Source organism: Cervus elaphus, chromosome 9, assembly GCF_910594005.1.
Source record: "Cervus elaphus chromosome 9, mCerEla1.1, whole genome shotgun sequence".
Taxonomy (NCBI): domain Eukaryota; kingdom Metazoa; phylum Chordata; class Mammalia; order Artiodactyla; family Cervidae; genus Cervus; species Cervus elaphus.
The window spans coordinates 70,193,089-70,209,116 of NC_057823.1; the positions used below are offsets into that span (position 1 = coordinate 70,193,089).

Sequence of the window (16,028 nt, forward strand, 5' to 3'; positions counted from 1 at the left end):
CAAATCTTTTCTTACTGTATTTCACTACGAAAAAACATACCTTCCAGATCCCACGCAAATATTAACGCAGAATCATTTGAGAAGCATACACACATACACACACACATATATTTTATATATATATACACACACACACACACACACACATATACATATACATACATATGCCCAGTTCATCACAATATGCTGAATCATAATTGCCCAGGGTGGGATCCTGGTCTGTAATGTCTTACAAAGCTCCCTTGGTAATTTCAATGTGTAAGAACGTCTGAGATCTACTGGATTGGAGGCCAAGATCCTCTCCAACTCTAAAATTTTAAGATTCTGTGAAGTTTAGCAACACTGTCTGTATATCATGTTTGTCAGTATAATTCTATATTGGTTTGATATAGCTTGACATATGTTTTATATTTAGTTTCCAAATGAAACTGTGGGCCTAGAGTTGTAATGTAATTTCTCTCTTCTCCATAGTCCTAAACACTCGAATAACAGGTCCAATATGTTCAATACAAACACACTAAATTACAACAAAAGTGCTGGCAACAGGGACACGCTGTAAATTAAGTAGGCATGTTAATTTGAGGTTTGAAGATTAAAACACTGTATACTGTGGTTCAAAAAGGTCTTGAGATTGAAAGATACTGAAGTGGTTGAGTAACTTTTCAAAGAACTTCAGAGTTCAAGATATCTGTTCGGCAGTAAAAGAAAGTCAAAAAGCTTATACTACAAATATAAAATATTTTTGGTGTGACATACACTCAGGCTGTACAACAAATTGATATTTAAAATCCTTTAAGATGAAAAAAGTTTCAGTTTATTGTTTAAAAAAAATATACATGCAGAAAAAAAAATATATATATACATACATGCAACCTTAAATGAATTCTCCATGTGACAACCATCATGTATTTGGGTTTTAATTATGACTACCAAATCTTAGAGAGTCATCAGTAAACTAACTGTATTCATAGCAGGGGAAAGCTAAGACCACAAAGAAATAACAGTGCCATTTCCCCCTTTTAACTGCAACTAAAGTTTAGTTATAATTTTAAATTTTGAGGTTTTCATCAAATCTATAAAAAGGACAATATGAGGGAAACACCAGAAAATATTTGGGAAAAGTTGACACAGTTCTTGCCACTAAGTAGGACTAGCTTTATTTTTAGAGCCACCTGCAATTCACAGAATACATTAGCAAAATATTTTCTGTAGGCTACATTTGATGAGAAGATACAAACTGGAAGAACACTAGTAGGGGTACAGTAACAAAACTACTATTTAGCTTTTCGGGGTAAACCTCCCTCTTTGGCAGATTTCTGCCCAAAAGTCTAGCTTGCAGTCAGGTATCTGGCAAGTGGATTTCATTTCTTTGGTGGAAAAAAAAAGTGCTGACAGTACATGAAGTAATGCTGCTACTGATCAATACCGACCACAGAGCAAACCAACCTCCCATCACAGGCACCATCCCTGTATTAAACAAGGGCATTTCCCCTATATATCAACTTGCCATATATACACACTGTCATTTCTTACAACTTCCAAACACTACCATGTTTTCCTTAATGAATCTGGCAGTTGGTATCAGTGGTAGTGTCTAGCAGGAAATAAAGGCACTACATTCTGATTCACAACTTTTCCCAAATGAACCAAGAGTGTCATTACTATTTTTCACAGAAAGTGCATAGATAATCATTTAGCAACTGGACAGGTTTCTTCCTCCAAAGAGATTTCTTATTATTTTTGACTGAATAATATATGCCAGATGATCTATAATTAATAAGATTACCTAGAAATGCCTGAGACTACTAATGCAATAAATCTAAAAGTTCTTTTTTAAGAATAAAATTGTGTATAATGTGTAAACTCGTGCCGTTCCCACCTTAAGTGAAGACTGAGGTGTGTGAGCTGAAGCATTCTGATCTGGACTTGCTTTGTCCCCCGTGTAATGTGCTGCTGCGCCGAGATCAATGGTCTTGGAAGGGTTTGCTGTGCGCTTGTGTCTTGTGGTGGTGGTCTCGGTGGCCTGTGTGATATGGATATGCTTTGTCGTCACAGTCTCCTCTTCATCTTTGAATTCACCTTTGGGAGATCTGCCTCTTCTTGCTTTCTTTTCCTCATCACTGTCACTAAAAGATATTAAAAATGAAGGAAAATAATAAGACAAGGGATTATTTTAAAATGGAGCCTTCAGTGATTTGAGTTAAAGAATTTCAAATGCAGTCACTCCAAAATTTTGTACTTTGACTTATTTGACAGTGAGTAAGACAATGTTATCTAAGCTATCTGAATATCATATGTGTGCACTGCGGAGGGGAAGTAGGAACCCATCAAATTCCCCAGGTAAGACTAAATCACTGCTACCAAAAAGCATTTACATAAATGTGTACAAATAAAAAAAGCCTGAAATAATTCAGGTGATTATTTATTATAGATTTAAAGTTTAATTAAAAAATAAAATAGCAGAATTATTATCATATCAGAATCAACTAATGAGACCTTGGGAGCCCAAACAACTGAAATGGATTTTGTGTTATTTATATAAGATAATTCTGTCAGTGACTCCCATATACTAAGCAAATATATAATAAAATACTATAATTTCAATGGATATCTTCTAAATATCATCCTATCTGAATTCAAATGATTAAACTCTCATCTGTAAATGCAGAAAAAGGAGATAATGCACTTTACAAAAACTGTGCTCTATTTTATAGAATCAGGAGATCAAACTTTTACAAAACTATGAAAACTGTTCTACAGAAAATTTAAATATATTTTAAATGTTTTGAAATAATTTTTTTTCCAGAACATAAAAAAAAAAAAAATTCTTTTCCTTAACAGTGTGAAAGTAAAAAAATAAAAATACAGAATGAGTAAAAAACTGCATATTTCATATGCCATGAATTAAAAACGTCAGCAATAATGTATTCTTCAGTAATGACATATTGAGGGTTTTTTTCCTGGTGCAAGTAAGACAGAGAGAAATTACCTGAAATATGTTCCATTACCTTTATTTCTTAATTTTAGAGTAGGTGGTTTAAATTATAAATATTCTGAAATAAAATACTTAAAATCCTCATATAAGTATTATTACTGATGCGAATTAACTAAGACTAAAGCAATTTCTACTTAAATATAAATCAATTTGGAGCCTGTATAAATCAAGAATCAAGAAGAATGACTTCTCACACTGAGTAAAGGGGTTAAATGTATTTTTATCTACAAGCATTTTAAGGAATCTACTAGTTCTGATTAAGTATTCAAAAGCCCTTGTCACTAACTTCTCAGCAACAAATGACCTAAAGATTCCCATCATCAGTCCTGTATCTAAAACTGAAATTTCTTACCTTTCTCATGTTCAATTTGATTCAAGTACAAGGTAACTTCTTTACAAGGTGAGAACAGAAACCTGACTAGCACACAATGAAATGGAAGTTTCATATATGATCAGTGTTCAAGAATTTCTACATCTAATGACGAACGAAAAGTCTGAAATTCTAATAACATGCCAAAGAGGTCCCATGCAACTTTGTCTAAAAATCCATTCTTCTCTCACAAATACTCCAAGATATAAAGTCCCTAGTGTGCTCTTTAGTTACTAAAACAAACAACACACACTGAATTTTCACTCTTTTAAACATGAATACTCTATATAAAAGATTTAGGAACTCTAATAGATCCTGTCTTAGAGGCAAATGTAAAAAAAAAAAAAAAATCAAGGGAGAAACAGAAAGAAAAAGAAAGAATACGAAGACAAAGCAAAACAAAGAAACACTGAGTGTGGAGGGCAAAGAGAAAGTAATAGAACGAGAATGTACATAGTCAGATCTCTAACTAGCCTACCTACCTGATTGTCATACTTCTTTAAGATATAGCAAGAGAGTATATGGCCATTGTGTTTTCTAAATCAAACCAAAAATGTAAATGCTAAGGCCACAAGAACACTAATGAGGGAAAAATACCACAGAGTATTTGAAGTAGGCATCATTTTCCAAAGTTCAATTATTTATTATTACTATATGCATATACTTTCAATATAAAAGAGTTAGAAATCTGGTTGTAAAATATATTCAAACTATTAAAAATAAATTCTGGTTCTTCAAAGATCATATTCCATAAATAGACAGGAATTCCATAGATGAACCTTAATAGTTTCAAAATTGTATTTTTATTTCTTTTTAATGACCCCTAATCTGAACTGTCAGAGTTTTTTTAATAAGAGAAAAAGAGATGGTACTTAAGTTAAACGAACTCACTTGAAGTTGTGGTTGCATCTCTGTGTAACTATAGGCAAGTTCCACACAGATGACTGGGCCTCAGGTTTTACTTCCAAAAATAAGGGTAAAATCCTTGCTCTAGACTACCTACTAGCAATATGGTGAGACACAAATGACAAAGATCTTATAAAACTTGCTTTGCAAATTAAAAGCTATATATATTACCCTCTTAACTGGCAGAAAGACTAATTAATAGCTATACTGATAGGTAAGAACAAAAAGTGAATGCTAAAAAGTTCCAAGTACTATTTTATGTAAAACTAAATAGAAATACCCCATCAGAAAATAAAATCTATAAAAATACAGGTGATACGTGAAGATATTTTAGCTCAAAAATCAACCTGGATTTTTTTTTTCTGGTATACAGTGACACAGAATCTAAATGAAATGTCACAGAAAGAATTAAATTTCAAATCCCTTGACTTCTGTTTTAAACCTAATATACTAAACTTCATTATCCCTCAGCAATACCTTAGGTCCCTGGATCATCAGATGCTTAAGTACAAAATAAACCATCAAAGTTCTTACTGGAAAAAAAAAAATCCAATTAAATAGCCTGAATAAAAACATATAGGAAATGTGATCAAATTTAGAAATAAATGGACATAGACAAGGAAAATGTGCCAATACTAAGTGCAAACAATGTCTGATCTAGCATCTTATAAACAGCTACACTGTGTCTATATGTATGTGTGTGTGTACACACACACACACACACACACAATATATGCATAAATCAGCATATACGGAAACTGGAACAGAGAAAATCTGCATGCCCTGGGAACTGCCTGGTCATCCAGTGGTTAGGACTCGGCACTTTCACTGCCATGGCCTGGGTTCAATCCTTGGTTGGGGAACTAGACTCGTGTGTCCCTGTGCAAGGACAACAGTTCACAAACTATTCCATATTTTCACACAGGCACTTTTAGGGGAGTGAACTACTCTACGTGGTTCTGTAATGGTGGATACTATGCATTTGTCAACTGTACAACACAGTGAACCCTAATGCAAACTGAAGAGTTCAGTTAACAATACTGGTTATCAATTGTTAATAAATGTACACATGAATGCAAGATGTTAGTAACAGGAGAAAGTGTGTGTGTGTGTGTGTGTGTGTGCGCGTGCACGCGCTTGTACTCAGAGAGGTGGGGTTATGTGGCAGCTCCCTGTACTTTAGGCACAATTTTTCTATGAAACTAAAAGTGCTCTAAAAAATAAAATCCATTAAATAAACAAACAACAAAAGCTGAATTTCAGATAATGTCAATACTCAAACAAAAAAACCCAAGACCCAACTGCATAAATTTAGTACCCTTTCTGAGAGACCCAGGAGACAAAGTGTTAATACCTGCATCTTTCTGGAGAGTCTTCTCTATCTTTCCTCCGGAACTTGCTGATGGTGTCATCAATTGTGCTTCCAATTTTATCACTCAGTTCACCTAATTTATCACTGAATGGAAAAGCACTCTTGTTTTTATCCCACTCCTCATCCCATTTTGATTTGGGCTCAGGATCGTATCTTTCACCTATATAAAGCATTAAAAAGAGAAGTGATTCTAAGGACATTAAATTCAAAAGGGGTCTATAGTCCTTATTTCTGAAGCTTTTCTTCATAATAAAATAAGTTTTCAAAGGAAAACAGAAAGCTCCCACAGTGCTGAATCAACACAATTACAGCAAGGCACAGCATGTAGTGCCAGTCATTAAGTGGCAGGAATGCAGATTCAAAAGCTTTTGTTTATGAAAACTTACACAACCTTAATGCAAAGCACAGCATATCCGGAAGTTCTTAAGGGCTGCTGAAAGGAGTAGAAGAAAACACAAAAACCAACATAGGCTGTATAAGCAAAAGAGAAATGGAAATCTTTTTGTTTTTATGTGGTTTTGTGGGGTTTTCTGTTTGTTTGGCCATGAGGCATGTGGGATCTTAGTTCCCTGACCAGGGATGGAACCTACACTCCTGCAATGGAAGGGCAGAGTCTTAACCACTGGACTGCCTGGGAAGTCTTGAAATCTTTTTATTTTTACAGAGGTCACTTATTGCATTATATTTCATTCTCATCTCTTAATGGTTTTTCAATTATTAGAAAAGTATCTGGACAGCAACAATCTCTTAAAAGACACAAACTATAGGAAACACTATTTTGAATGCTACATATCTCAATATAAAGACTCATAACTGTCATTCTTCACTATCAAACTAGAAAAATAAATGTATTTCATTGCCTGGGAAAGCACCTTTCAATTATTTTAAAAAGAAAAGAATATCCTAACTACCAAAAACTATACAGACTAGAATGATGAAATATGCTCAAGCGGTTCACAACAGTGATGATCTATTCAAACACCAAGTCCAAACATATGCTGGGACTGGCAAAACCTAGGGAGCCTCTGTGTGAATTTGTGAATTGAGTCAGTAGATCATTGGCAGCAGAAAAAAGCCCCCAAATCTGTTTTAGTCCTTGTCCTTGACGGCCTAGAGGAGAGATAGGAATTGTAGGCACTAACTGGAACCTTTTCCATTTCCACGTCCAAACTTAAGAGCCAAGAGTAAAATGTTGGAGAAATCACGTGAGGTTAAAAAGAAGAAAAGATTGAAAACTAAGGTAGGGTGCAGGGAAAAAGGAAAGACCAATGAGAAACAGCAAAATAATCCAAAAGTGGATAATTGACCTTTTATTTTAAAAGTTGGTTAACAAGTTTGAATGGCATACATGCCCACTGGAGACTGAACAAAACCATTTTGTTGAATTACTAAGTAAAACTACAGAGCAAAATTTTCTGTAAGAGTTTGAGGATTTAAAAATATGTCTACTAAATCTGAAAGTGATCACCAACTTAAAGAGAACATGACAAAATGTTTTCTAAACAAAATTTAAGTCAGGATGGTATTATAAAAGCAAAGAGCTTTCCAACAATGTATATGGTACACTTCAGTAACAATGTAATGAACCAGGCATTGAAAAAAACAAGTTTATAGGGAAAAATGAAAAAAGCACATGAAAACTAAACTGATTAGCATGGTGAGCATCATACTAAGAAAGTGTCAAAGAGACTGCACATTGGCAAGACATTTTCTAATGTCAAAATGAAAACCATGTAAAATAGTTAAAGTTGACTACTTAAGTCTCTGAATAATACATATAGCATTAAAAACAACTTATAGAAGAAGCTATGCAGATACACAGGACACTGAATTCTATCTCTCATGCAAATGCTGTAATTAGTTCACTCTGAAGTCTAAAACTTTTTCAATTGTCTAAATGCATCTAGTTATATATTGCGCTGATTTAAAAAAGGACTACTAGCAAGTAGAATGAGGAAACGAGTGGCAAATAGCTATTTTGGCTAAAAACCACATTGATCTGCTAAAGCCACCCTGAAAAATCTAGAGTATCTATTGAATATGTGGGTGAAAAATTAAAAGACTTCTTACTTCCCTAAACAAGAACTCCAAAACATATTTATGTGATTTATTTAAGAGAAACATTTTTGCCAATTCAAGAACTGACTTGTATGTGATATCAGACATAAAATGAATTTTTCTGCCATTAGAAACATTAGCCTATTAAGTGCAGTTCTTTTTCTTTAATGGCAAGAAAAGCAGAGGAGCAAAAGAGTGAAGATATTTTGTAGATACTCACAAAGTAAGAAATAGAAGATTTTTACATGTTTACAATGAAGAATCACGAGATCTCAGTGAAATTCAAATATAAAAAACAGCTACGGTTGTGGGTGGTTAAACAGTTCCAATATGCAGCTGCTAAGGATACAAAGCACTGGCCAGTCCCTTACACAAAATGGCAAGGGACTGTCAGCACTCAGGAGACAGAAGGAGTCCAAAGAACATACTGTGAAACAAAGTTCTTACTTTCTGTATCTGTTTCAAGCACCTACCTAGTGACCTATTTTAGGAAAACTATATTATACGTTAAAAATAAACATGAGAGATGAATGTTCCAGCTGTCCTTAAATACATTAAGAACATATATGTGACAGGCCTAGATGAAAAATTGATAGTATTGTTACCTTTTTCTACATCAAATTAACACAGTGCTTAATTAAGGAAGGGAATTAAGGATGGACTAACTTGCAGCTCTATTTTTAACCAAAAATATAACTAAACTGGTTTCAAATTAGCAGAATGAATCTCCTGATCAAACTTCTTTTTAATGCTCTAAATGGTTAAGTTAGCGGAATCCATTTCTTCTTAGAATGTGAACTCCAAGAGGAAAGGACATATATCTATTTTATTCTTTGTATGTCAACTCAAAGTTTGGTCATTCAATAATGCTTAATGATTAAAATAATATTCTTGAACCACAAAAGTAAAAAAATAGATTCACAGGATCCAAAGGAAACAAAATGAATATTACATATGTCTTAGTATCACATATATTCAAAATAGCATTTTTGTCTTCTGTGATTCTTAAAATATACCCAAGAAGCTAAACTGATGTTCAGGTGCTAATCTGTCTTTGATACTCACTGTATCTGAATCCTCCAACACTGTCTGAGGAAACCCCAACATATTTGTCTTTGTTCTTCTTGGCTTTCTTTCGCTCTTCACGGAGCCTGTCATCATCCTGGGCAAATTCAACCAATTCTTTCACTTTCTGGCGAATATTTATACCTTGATCCTTGCCATGCTCATCTGTGAGGATGGTAAGGGAGAAACAAAACCTTAAGAATTCAGTTAATATGTATTAAACTTTTTAACACACACACAAAGACATGAAAATTTCAACATAACAACCACCTTCAATATTTTTAAATTAATAAAAAGAAGCAAACTGTGTTACTGAATTTTGTCATTTCCTCATCAAATCCTAAGTCTTGAGATGCAATTCTGGCTTATAAGAGGTTGCAGAAATGAACTAAAAAGGACCACAGATAATGGTGCTATGCAAAATCAATTAAAGATCCATTAAAAAGGATTACTAACAATAACCATGCAAAAATGGACTAATATCCAAAAATGTTATTTTCTCTTTCTATAGTATTTTAACAAAACAAAATCTACATTTTAATGACTGAAAAGCACCTAAATGCCTTCCTCTCCCCAATACAAGTTTGGAAACACTAATTACCAGGATTTAGTATAGCTGAAAAACTGAAATTTTAAAATGCTTTCAACTGGGGTACACTACAAAATGAAATGTGGTTCATTCTGTGTCCTCTTTCACATTCAGAACACACTCTGGCCCTGCTGCCTTTGCACAGTAAATATTATTTGGTGGAGGGAAAAAACCCCAGCTTCAAACAGATGTGTGTGTTTTGGAGCTCTAACCTTTTCTTCCCATATGATTAAAGCTATTCCTTTATGGACACCACAGGGGACCAGTCTCCAGTGCATATTTTAATATAAACCCGAACACTCATGTTGTGTTGGTTCTGTTGTTATTAGCCAGTCTTTTCTGCAAGTTCTTGTCTTCACTAATTAATACTCTAGGGCCCCACGTCTTGGATTCTGCACTCGTCACACAACCAGCAACAGTCACATTCTAATTAGAGCAGAGAAGCTTCTAAGCTGGTTCAGGTGACTGACAACTCCAACTACTGTTTTAATTTGCTTATAAGGTTTTTCTATTGCTCACCTACAAAGTGGTAATTTTCCAGGGATCGCAAATCATAAATGTGTTCTCTGGCACTTGTAACAACACGCTCTGATCCATTCCTTATGAGGTAAGCTAGGAGCAGCAATGACTGTAAAAATACAAAGCACCAAATGATTTAACGAAATAAATTCTGGTAGAGCTCTGGTAAATAGCTTAAAAAAAAAATACTAACAGCAAATAAATAATCTGTGTGTGTGTGTGTGTGTGGCGGAGGGGGAGAGGGCATTCTTTACCATACATTAGTCTTTAAGTACATTTAAAACCTCATATTTTCAATTCAGAGTTCCTCTTACACCAAGCATTAATAAATAATTATAAACTGTCCACTGGATACATGTGTCAAAAGATTTAAAAAATCAGATGTTAGGAAATATCTGAATGTATGATATAAATGAACACTAAGCTTTCAGAAAGCTGATTCAGTTTTACTGTTAGAAACATTAGTTTTAAGAAAATAATTATTTGGTAATTATATGATCTCACAGCACTTTTCCAGATAAAATTTAACTTGGGAGGTTTGTGATGTGACTTTTGTTTAAAAAACTTGCTGCCAACAAATCTGAGAAAAAAACATTAAGAACTTCTTTTTGAGGTGATGAAAAATGTTCTGATTTAGACAGTAGTAACAATGCACAACTTTGTGAATGCACTAAAAATCACTGAATTATGAATTCTGAACTTTGGAACAAACCTCACATAAAGATGATTAGACCTACAAAAATCTAGTTAGGCTGGAGAATTGAGGGACAAAAACCCCTTATCTGACCAGGAATTTATTCTCTAAATAAGTAGTTTACTCTAGAATTATTAAAACAAAACCCTCTAATTATAAAAAATTTATTTATAGGAATTTAAACTATTTCATCACTACTACTGTACAAGCTAAAGAAATGACAGTTAATGTTTTCAGAAACAAACAACATCAAAAATATGGAACTAAATAAAGCCACTAATTTTTAACGCTGAAAGCCAGAAGTGTTGCTTTTAAAGTTTCATATATGAATATTATAATGATATTTTGGAAAGCATAAAAAACTTTCCAAGCAGCAAGAAAATATAGTGGAGGTGGAAGAACCGATTACTATCTTGTTTAGAATTCTACACTATATGATGAGATCAGAATTAAATGAAAGGAATCTAACAGAAGAGTACATATCTGCAAGTCTTAAAATGTTAGAATTTTAAAGATTTAGAATTTATTATATTTAAAAATAACACATTTCTGGTGCACAATACGTAACATTACTGGAAAATTTTTATGTAGAGATGACAAATGATATTAGAGGGTGGTTTTTTTATCTTAAATGCTCAAACACTAAACATAGATACTACAATAGATTCATTACTTTCGATATGCACAAATATATGAACAGCTGTTTATGGTGACTAAAAAACACAACTCAAATACCAAATCAATTTTTTATCTGTTTCAGAATATTCTATTCTAGGATTCAATGTCCATCATAATCACTTATGTATGTACACTTTAAAATTTCATGTGTTTTACATGTCAAGTAATAAATACAGACTAATACCCATACCTTATAAACTCTTCTCCAATTTTTTTTGTTGTCTTTTAACATTCGTGACCAAAGCATGTTCATAAGTTCTGGAAATTGTTCATACATAAAGGTAGCCCTGAAAAAAGAATAGTTTTCCTCAAGAGTTTGTAGTATGTTGATTTTGACAGTAGATGGCAGGCTTGTTCTAAGTTACTGTATTTTCCTAAAGAGCTTCAAAAAATAAGGTTAATTCAAAAAAATTTAGATATGGTACCTTAAAAATGTCTATTTTATATAGTATATAGCATGTTAAATGCCACTAATTAATATCATATTTCATAAGCCCTTCATTCAGTGGCATAGTCAGCCAGATGTTTATCAGGAAAAAATTTTCCTAGTTTTAAGTCATTTTATATGCATTTGTCAAAATTTTACATACTTAAGCTACAGAAAGTCTCTAAACTTCATTGAAAAGGAAAAATTTTGTTTTAGTTTATTGAGCTAATATTTAGGAGGAATGGATCCTCATATAAAATTTTCTGCAGTGATACCTGAATGATTTATATGCAAAGTTTATTATATCTGGCAGTTGAACAGTTTAAAACTGAAAGCAAATTTCACATTTCTGGGTAAAGATAGTTGCATTCTTTCTGCACTGCTGAGTCAAATTATCACTTACTTGGCAATCTCTCCCATGAGTTGCCCAGAAGGTCCCCAAGGATCGTCATTTGTTGCTTCTCGAACCTTAGACTCGATCTCTGAATAATTCATAACCACATTGGTGCTGAAGACAAAAAAAACGCACGCACATACGCACAAAGATTAGCATCAAAACTGAGAAACACATGAAAACTTAATAATGACACTACTGGATGTCCTAATGAGATACCTCTACAGGGTGGGAAAGAAAACATCTTTTGTGCACAAGCTACCCTTAGGACACTATATAACACATTTAAGTCATCTTTAGGAAGATTTTACTATTCCATTAGCCTTCAAGAATATAAATGAGAGATTACATTAGAGCTGGCATAAGTCCAGTAGAAAATGGCTTTAGGTCAAATTAAAAAGGAAATTGAACATGCTAAAGTCTATTATAAAACTAACTTGTCAGTTTGCTGACCAGACCTGGTTTACATTCAGTCTTAGGTTCCCTGTTTATAGAAATTCTTTAAGTTACTGAGCAAAATTATATAGAAGCTGAATGTTATTTATACTGTATTTAAATTAAAACACAATAAAAAATCAAACATAACACTAAAGATGTCTAGAATCACTATGAATTTTAACTGTAATCCTTGCCTTTTTTCATTTACTGTACCACATACATTTTCTATGTCACTATACTATGTCACTGTAACCCTTACTTTTAATGGCTGCATAATATTCCATCAGAAGATTGTATGACAATGTATTTAACTTTCACTTAAGACTTCATCAGTGGTCCAAAACATGTTCTAGGAGTCAGAGAGATCTGACTATAATTACTTTGTGATCTTTAGCAAAATTGTTTTACTTCTATTATTGTTTCCTTAAACGTAAAGATGGGAATAAGGAGGAATACTATTTACTACCTCAAAGAGTAACATATCAAATGGTATACCACGGTACAGTGTCTAGCAAATATCCCCTATTGGAATTTTAAAATATTAAGTAATATTTTTATAAGAAAGAACTAATATTGAAAAAAGCACCTTACAATTAAGATATGAACCAGGCAAAACATCTGGGTTAAAAAAGAATTTCTCATGCTTATATGGATTTAAGAATTCAAAGACATTCTGAGGAATAAATACTTTGAGAATGTGACATACTGTAGTAGTGCTCATTTGACACAGAGAGCTCCAATTATTACAGAAAAAAATTGTTTTAAGAGATGCCTGTGAATTTGGTAATTCAAATCATCCACTTAAAATTGAGTTTTAGCAATAGTCAAAAAGTGAGAATTTGCTAACTGTTACGGGCTTCCCTGGTGGCTCAGATGGTAAAGAAGCTGCCTGTGATGCAGGAGACGCTAGTTCGGTCCCTGGGTTGGGAAGATTCCCTGGAGAAGGGAATGGCTACCCACTCCAGTATTCCTGCCTTGGAGAAACGATTCCCATGACAGAGGGGCCTGGTGGGCTACAGTCCACGGGGTCACAAAGAGTCAGACACGACTGAACAACTAAACATGATGTGACGATGACATTAGTTATATCTACCCCACTTTTGTTATATGGTTTTTCAGTTATCAAACAAGTTCTATGTTTTAAGAAAGGGAGGTTTGTTAATATCTGGCACTCAAATCTCTCGCATGTAAACTTCAAATTTATTACAAATACTTCATTAATAAACAGTTTGAATCTTAAAGGAACTATTATGCATAAATGACTTGCCAAATCAGAACTAATCTGGCTTCTAGGTTTACATTCAGAATTCAGTTCTATTAAGGTAGAAAAGTGAAATTTTAGTACTTTCTTTCAAATCTTAGAGAAAGCTACACTGGTTTGATAACATAAATACAAATTATTTCCCTAGCACTAAAATAAATCCATGGTCTCTATTGCCTCTTTAAAGTTTAAGACTATTAATGAATCGATTTTTATAAAAACCCAGTAATCATTCTGTTGGCCATTTTATGTATAAATATAAAGAGATAACTTTTTTCCTAATTTTTGCTAACAGTGGAACCAAAATAAAATCACGGCAGCCAATGGCATATCTGCAATTTAAGCTGACACAAAATAATAGATTTCAAAATGCTTTGTTTATCTTACTGGTTGAAGAATGCATGGGTTAGGCAGTTAATAGTGTCAAAATGCAGTGTGGGAACGAACAACAGCAATTAGGATTATAATTCATTCAAGCATTTCATGACCAAGAAAGCACTTGAAATTGTTTGCACTGTTTAATTTGTTGAAGAACGAGATGAAAAGAGTTAATCTCTAGTCCATGTACATGAAATATTTTTACAAGAGCCTTCATAAATGCTGCAGCTTTCAGAACACTACTTTCCTTGTTCAAGTTACAAAAGCCCATGGGTCAAATGAGAAAGGTCCTGTTTCCCTAACCCTTCACAAGATCCTTAACTGAAGGCCTGTGTGTTTGAGCGCTGTGTGTTTAAGAGGAAGAGGTGGCAGAGAGCCAATAGCTTAAGAATCTCCTATTTCCTTGGTTGGAAAAACAATGGGAACTATGTAAAAGGACAACTTGCCATTAGAACACACTCACAATATAAAATGGCAACAATATGGAAAAATATGGCAACAAGAGTAACAAAAGGTAACAAAGTTAGAAAACTCCATGAAAAGTTATCAGGCTCTGTTTTGAAACTATTTTCCAATGAAAACCATTGCTTTCCAGAAACTGAAACCACTCAGGATGAGATCTAATAGCATCAGGAATTCCAAAATGAAGTATTTTAAAGCTGCACTTAATTCAGGAACAAAGGTAAACTAAAACAAAACAACACTGTATAGTTTGACCTTATTCCAGGATATTTAAAAATAATTATTTCTAAAAAAGTAAAAATAGCATTTTGATCCTTCCCGTCCCATGTTTTCTATTGCCCCCAATCCACACCCTGCCCATAATTCTAGTGACCTTTTTAAGAAAGGAGAATAACTCCCCGCTTTCTCCCATAAATGAAAAGTTAAAAAAAAAAAAAAATCATGTCCAGATGTGAAAGGAAAACACAGCTAGCTTAATTCCTAAAACTTCTTATGACTGACACAAATGTTTTAAGAATGGATAATTCAGACACTAGAGGGGGATCTCTCATCGGTTTTTTAAAACACAGAAAATTCAGACAAAGGTTGAGGATCCGCTCTGCAAACAAAATTATAGGAAATTACCAGGGAATGACCAGAGTGAAGAACATAAGCTGCTGCTCATGTGCTGAAGATTTTTACCTTAAAGCAATACAGAACAACTGCTTTTTGTAAGGATAAAACCCACAACTGCAATCAAACCACTTACACACTTTCACATTTGCTCCTTATAACATCCCAGCAATAGATGATACAAGACTGATTACCAGTCCCCAAGTGGAGTACTTAACTCTGAACAACCCAGCACTACACTCAATCACTGGATTTTCAATGCCAACTACTAAAAGTTGCACCCTCAAGTCCTCTACATACACTTCTATGACTACATGAACACAGTCAATATTCAATTAAGGTCTGATTATTCAATTTGTAAATAATTAGTGTTCATTTTGGCCCTCCTCTTTATTCCCCATTTTCTGCTTATTTCACTGGTCACTACTGATAAAATACCACGTTATTTTACTTGGTAATAGTTTTGGTCCAGGTTTTAGAGGCAAAATTGGTTGAAAGTAAAAGCTAAAATGGAGTTTTGACCTATAGATGGTCAATGATTTTTCTAATATCCTTAAAGAATAATCAGTAAAATAACAAGAAAAAACTTGGTCTTATGCTATTTTTTTCCTGCCAAAAATTCAAGAATATTCTTTGCTAAAACAAAACTACAAACCAAGAGAAAAGGTAAAGTTTAGGTATAATCCAGTCCTAACTGCTAACAAAGGATAATGAAAATTGAAACCGATTTCATAAAAAAGTCTTTTTCCTAGCCTGCTTGTTAATTTTGTGTTTTAAAAAAAATGAAATCAAATGGGTCCGTATTTTTAA

The 16,028-nt window shown here is 33.5% G+C and overlaps 1 protein-coding gene across 2 annotated transcripts in view; it reads right to left on the reverse strand.

Annotated features, from left to right (window-relative positions):
• CLINT1 (clathrin interactor 1) overlaps positions 1 to 16,028 on the reverse strand; it is a 58,157-nt gene that overhangs the window by 15,849 nt on the left and 26,280 nt on the right. For both annotated transcript variants that reach the window (XM_043913418.1, XM_043913419.1), the window contains exons 2-7: positions 12,077 to 12,181; positions 11,437 to 11,533; positions 9,875 to 9,983; positions 8,767 to 8,931; positions 5,626 to 5,803; positions 1,880 to 2,126 (exon numbers count right to left, since the gene is read on the reverse strand). In XM_043913418.1, coding sequence (XP_043769353.1) covers positions 1,880 to 2,126; positions 5,626 to 5,803; positions 8,767 to 8,931; positions 9,875 to 9,983; positions 11,437 to 11,533; positions 12,077 to 12,181 — 901 coding nt within the window. The remainder of the gene's footprint in view (positions 1 to 1,879; positions 2,127 to 5,625; positions 5,804 to 8,766; positions 8,932 to 9,874; positions 9,984 to 11,436; positions 11,534 to 12,076; positions 12,182 to 16,028) is intronic.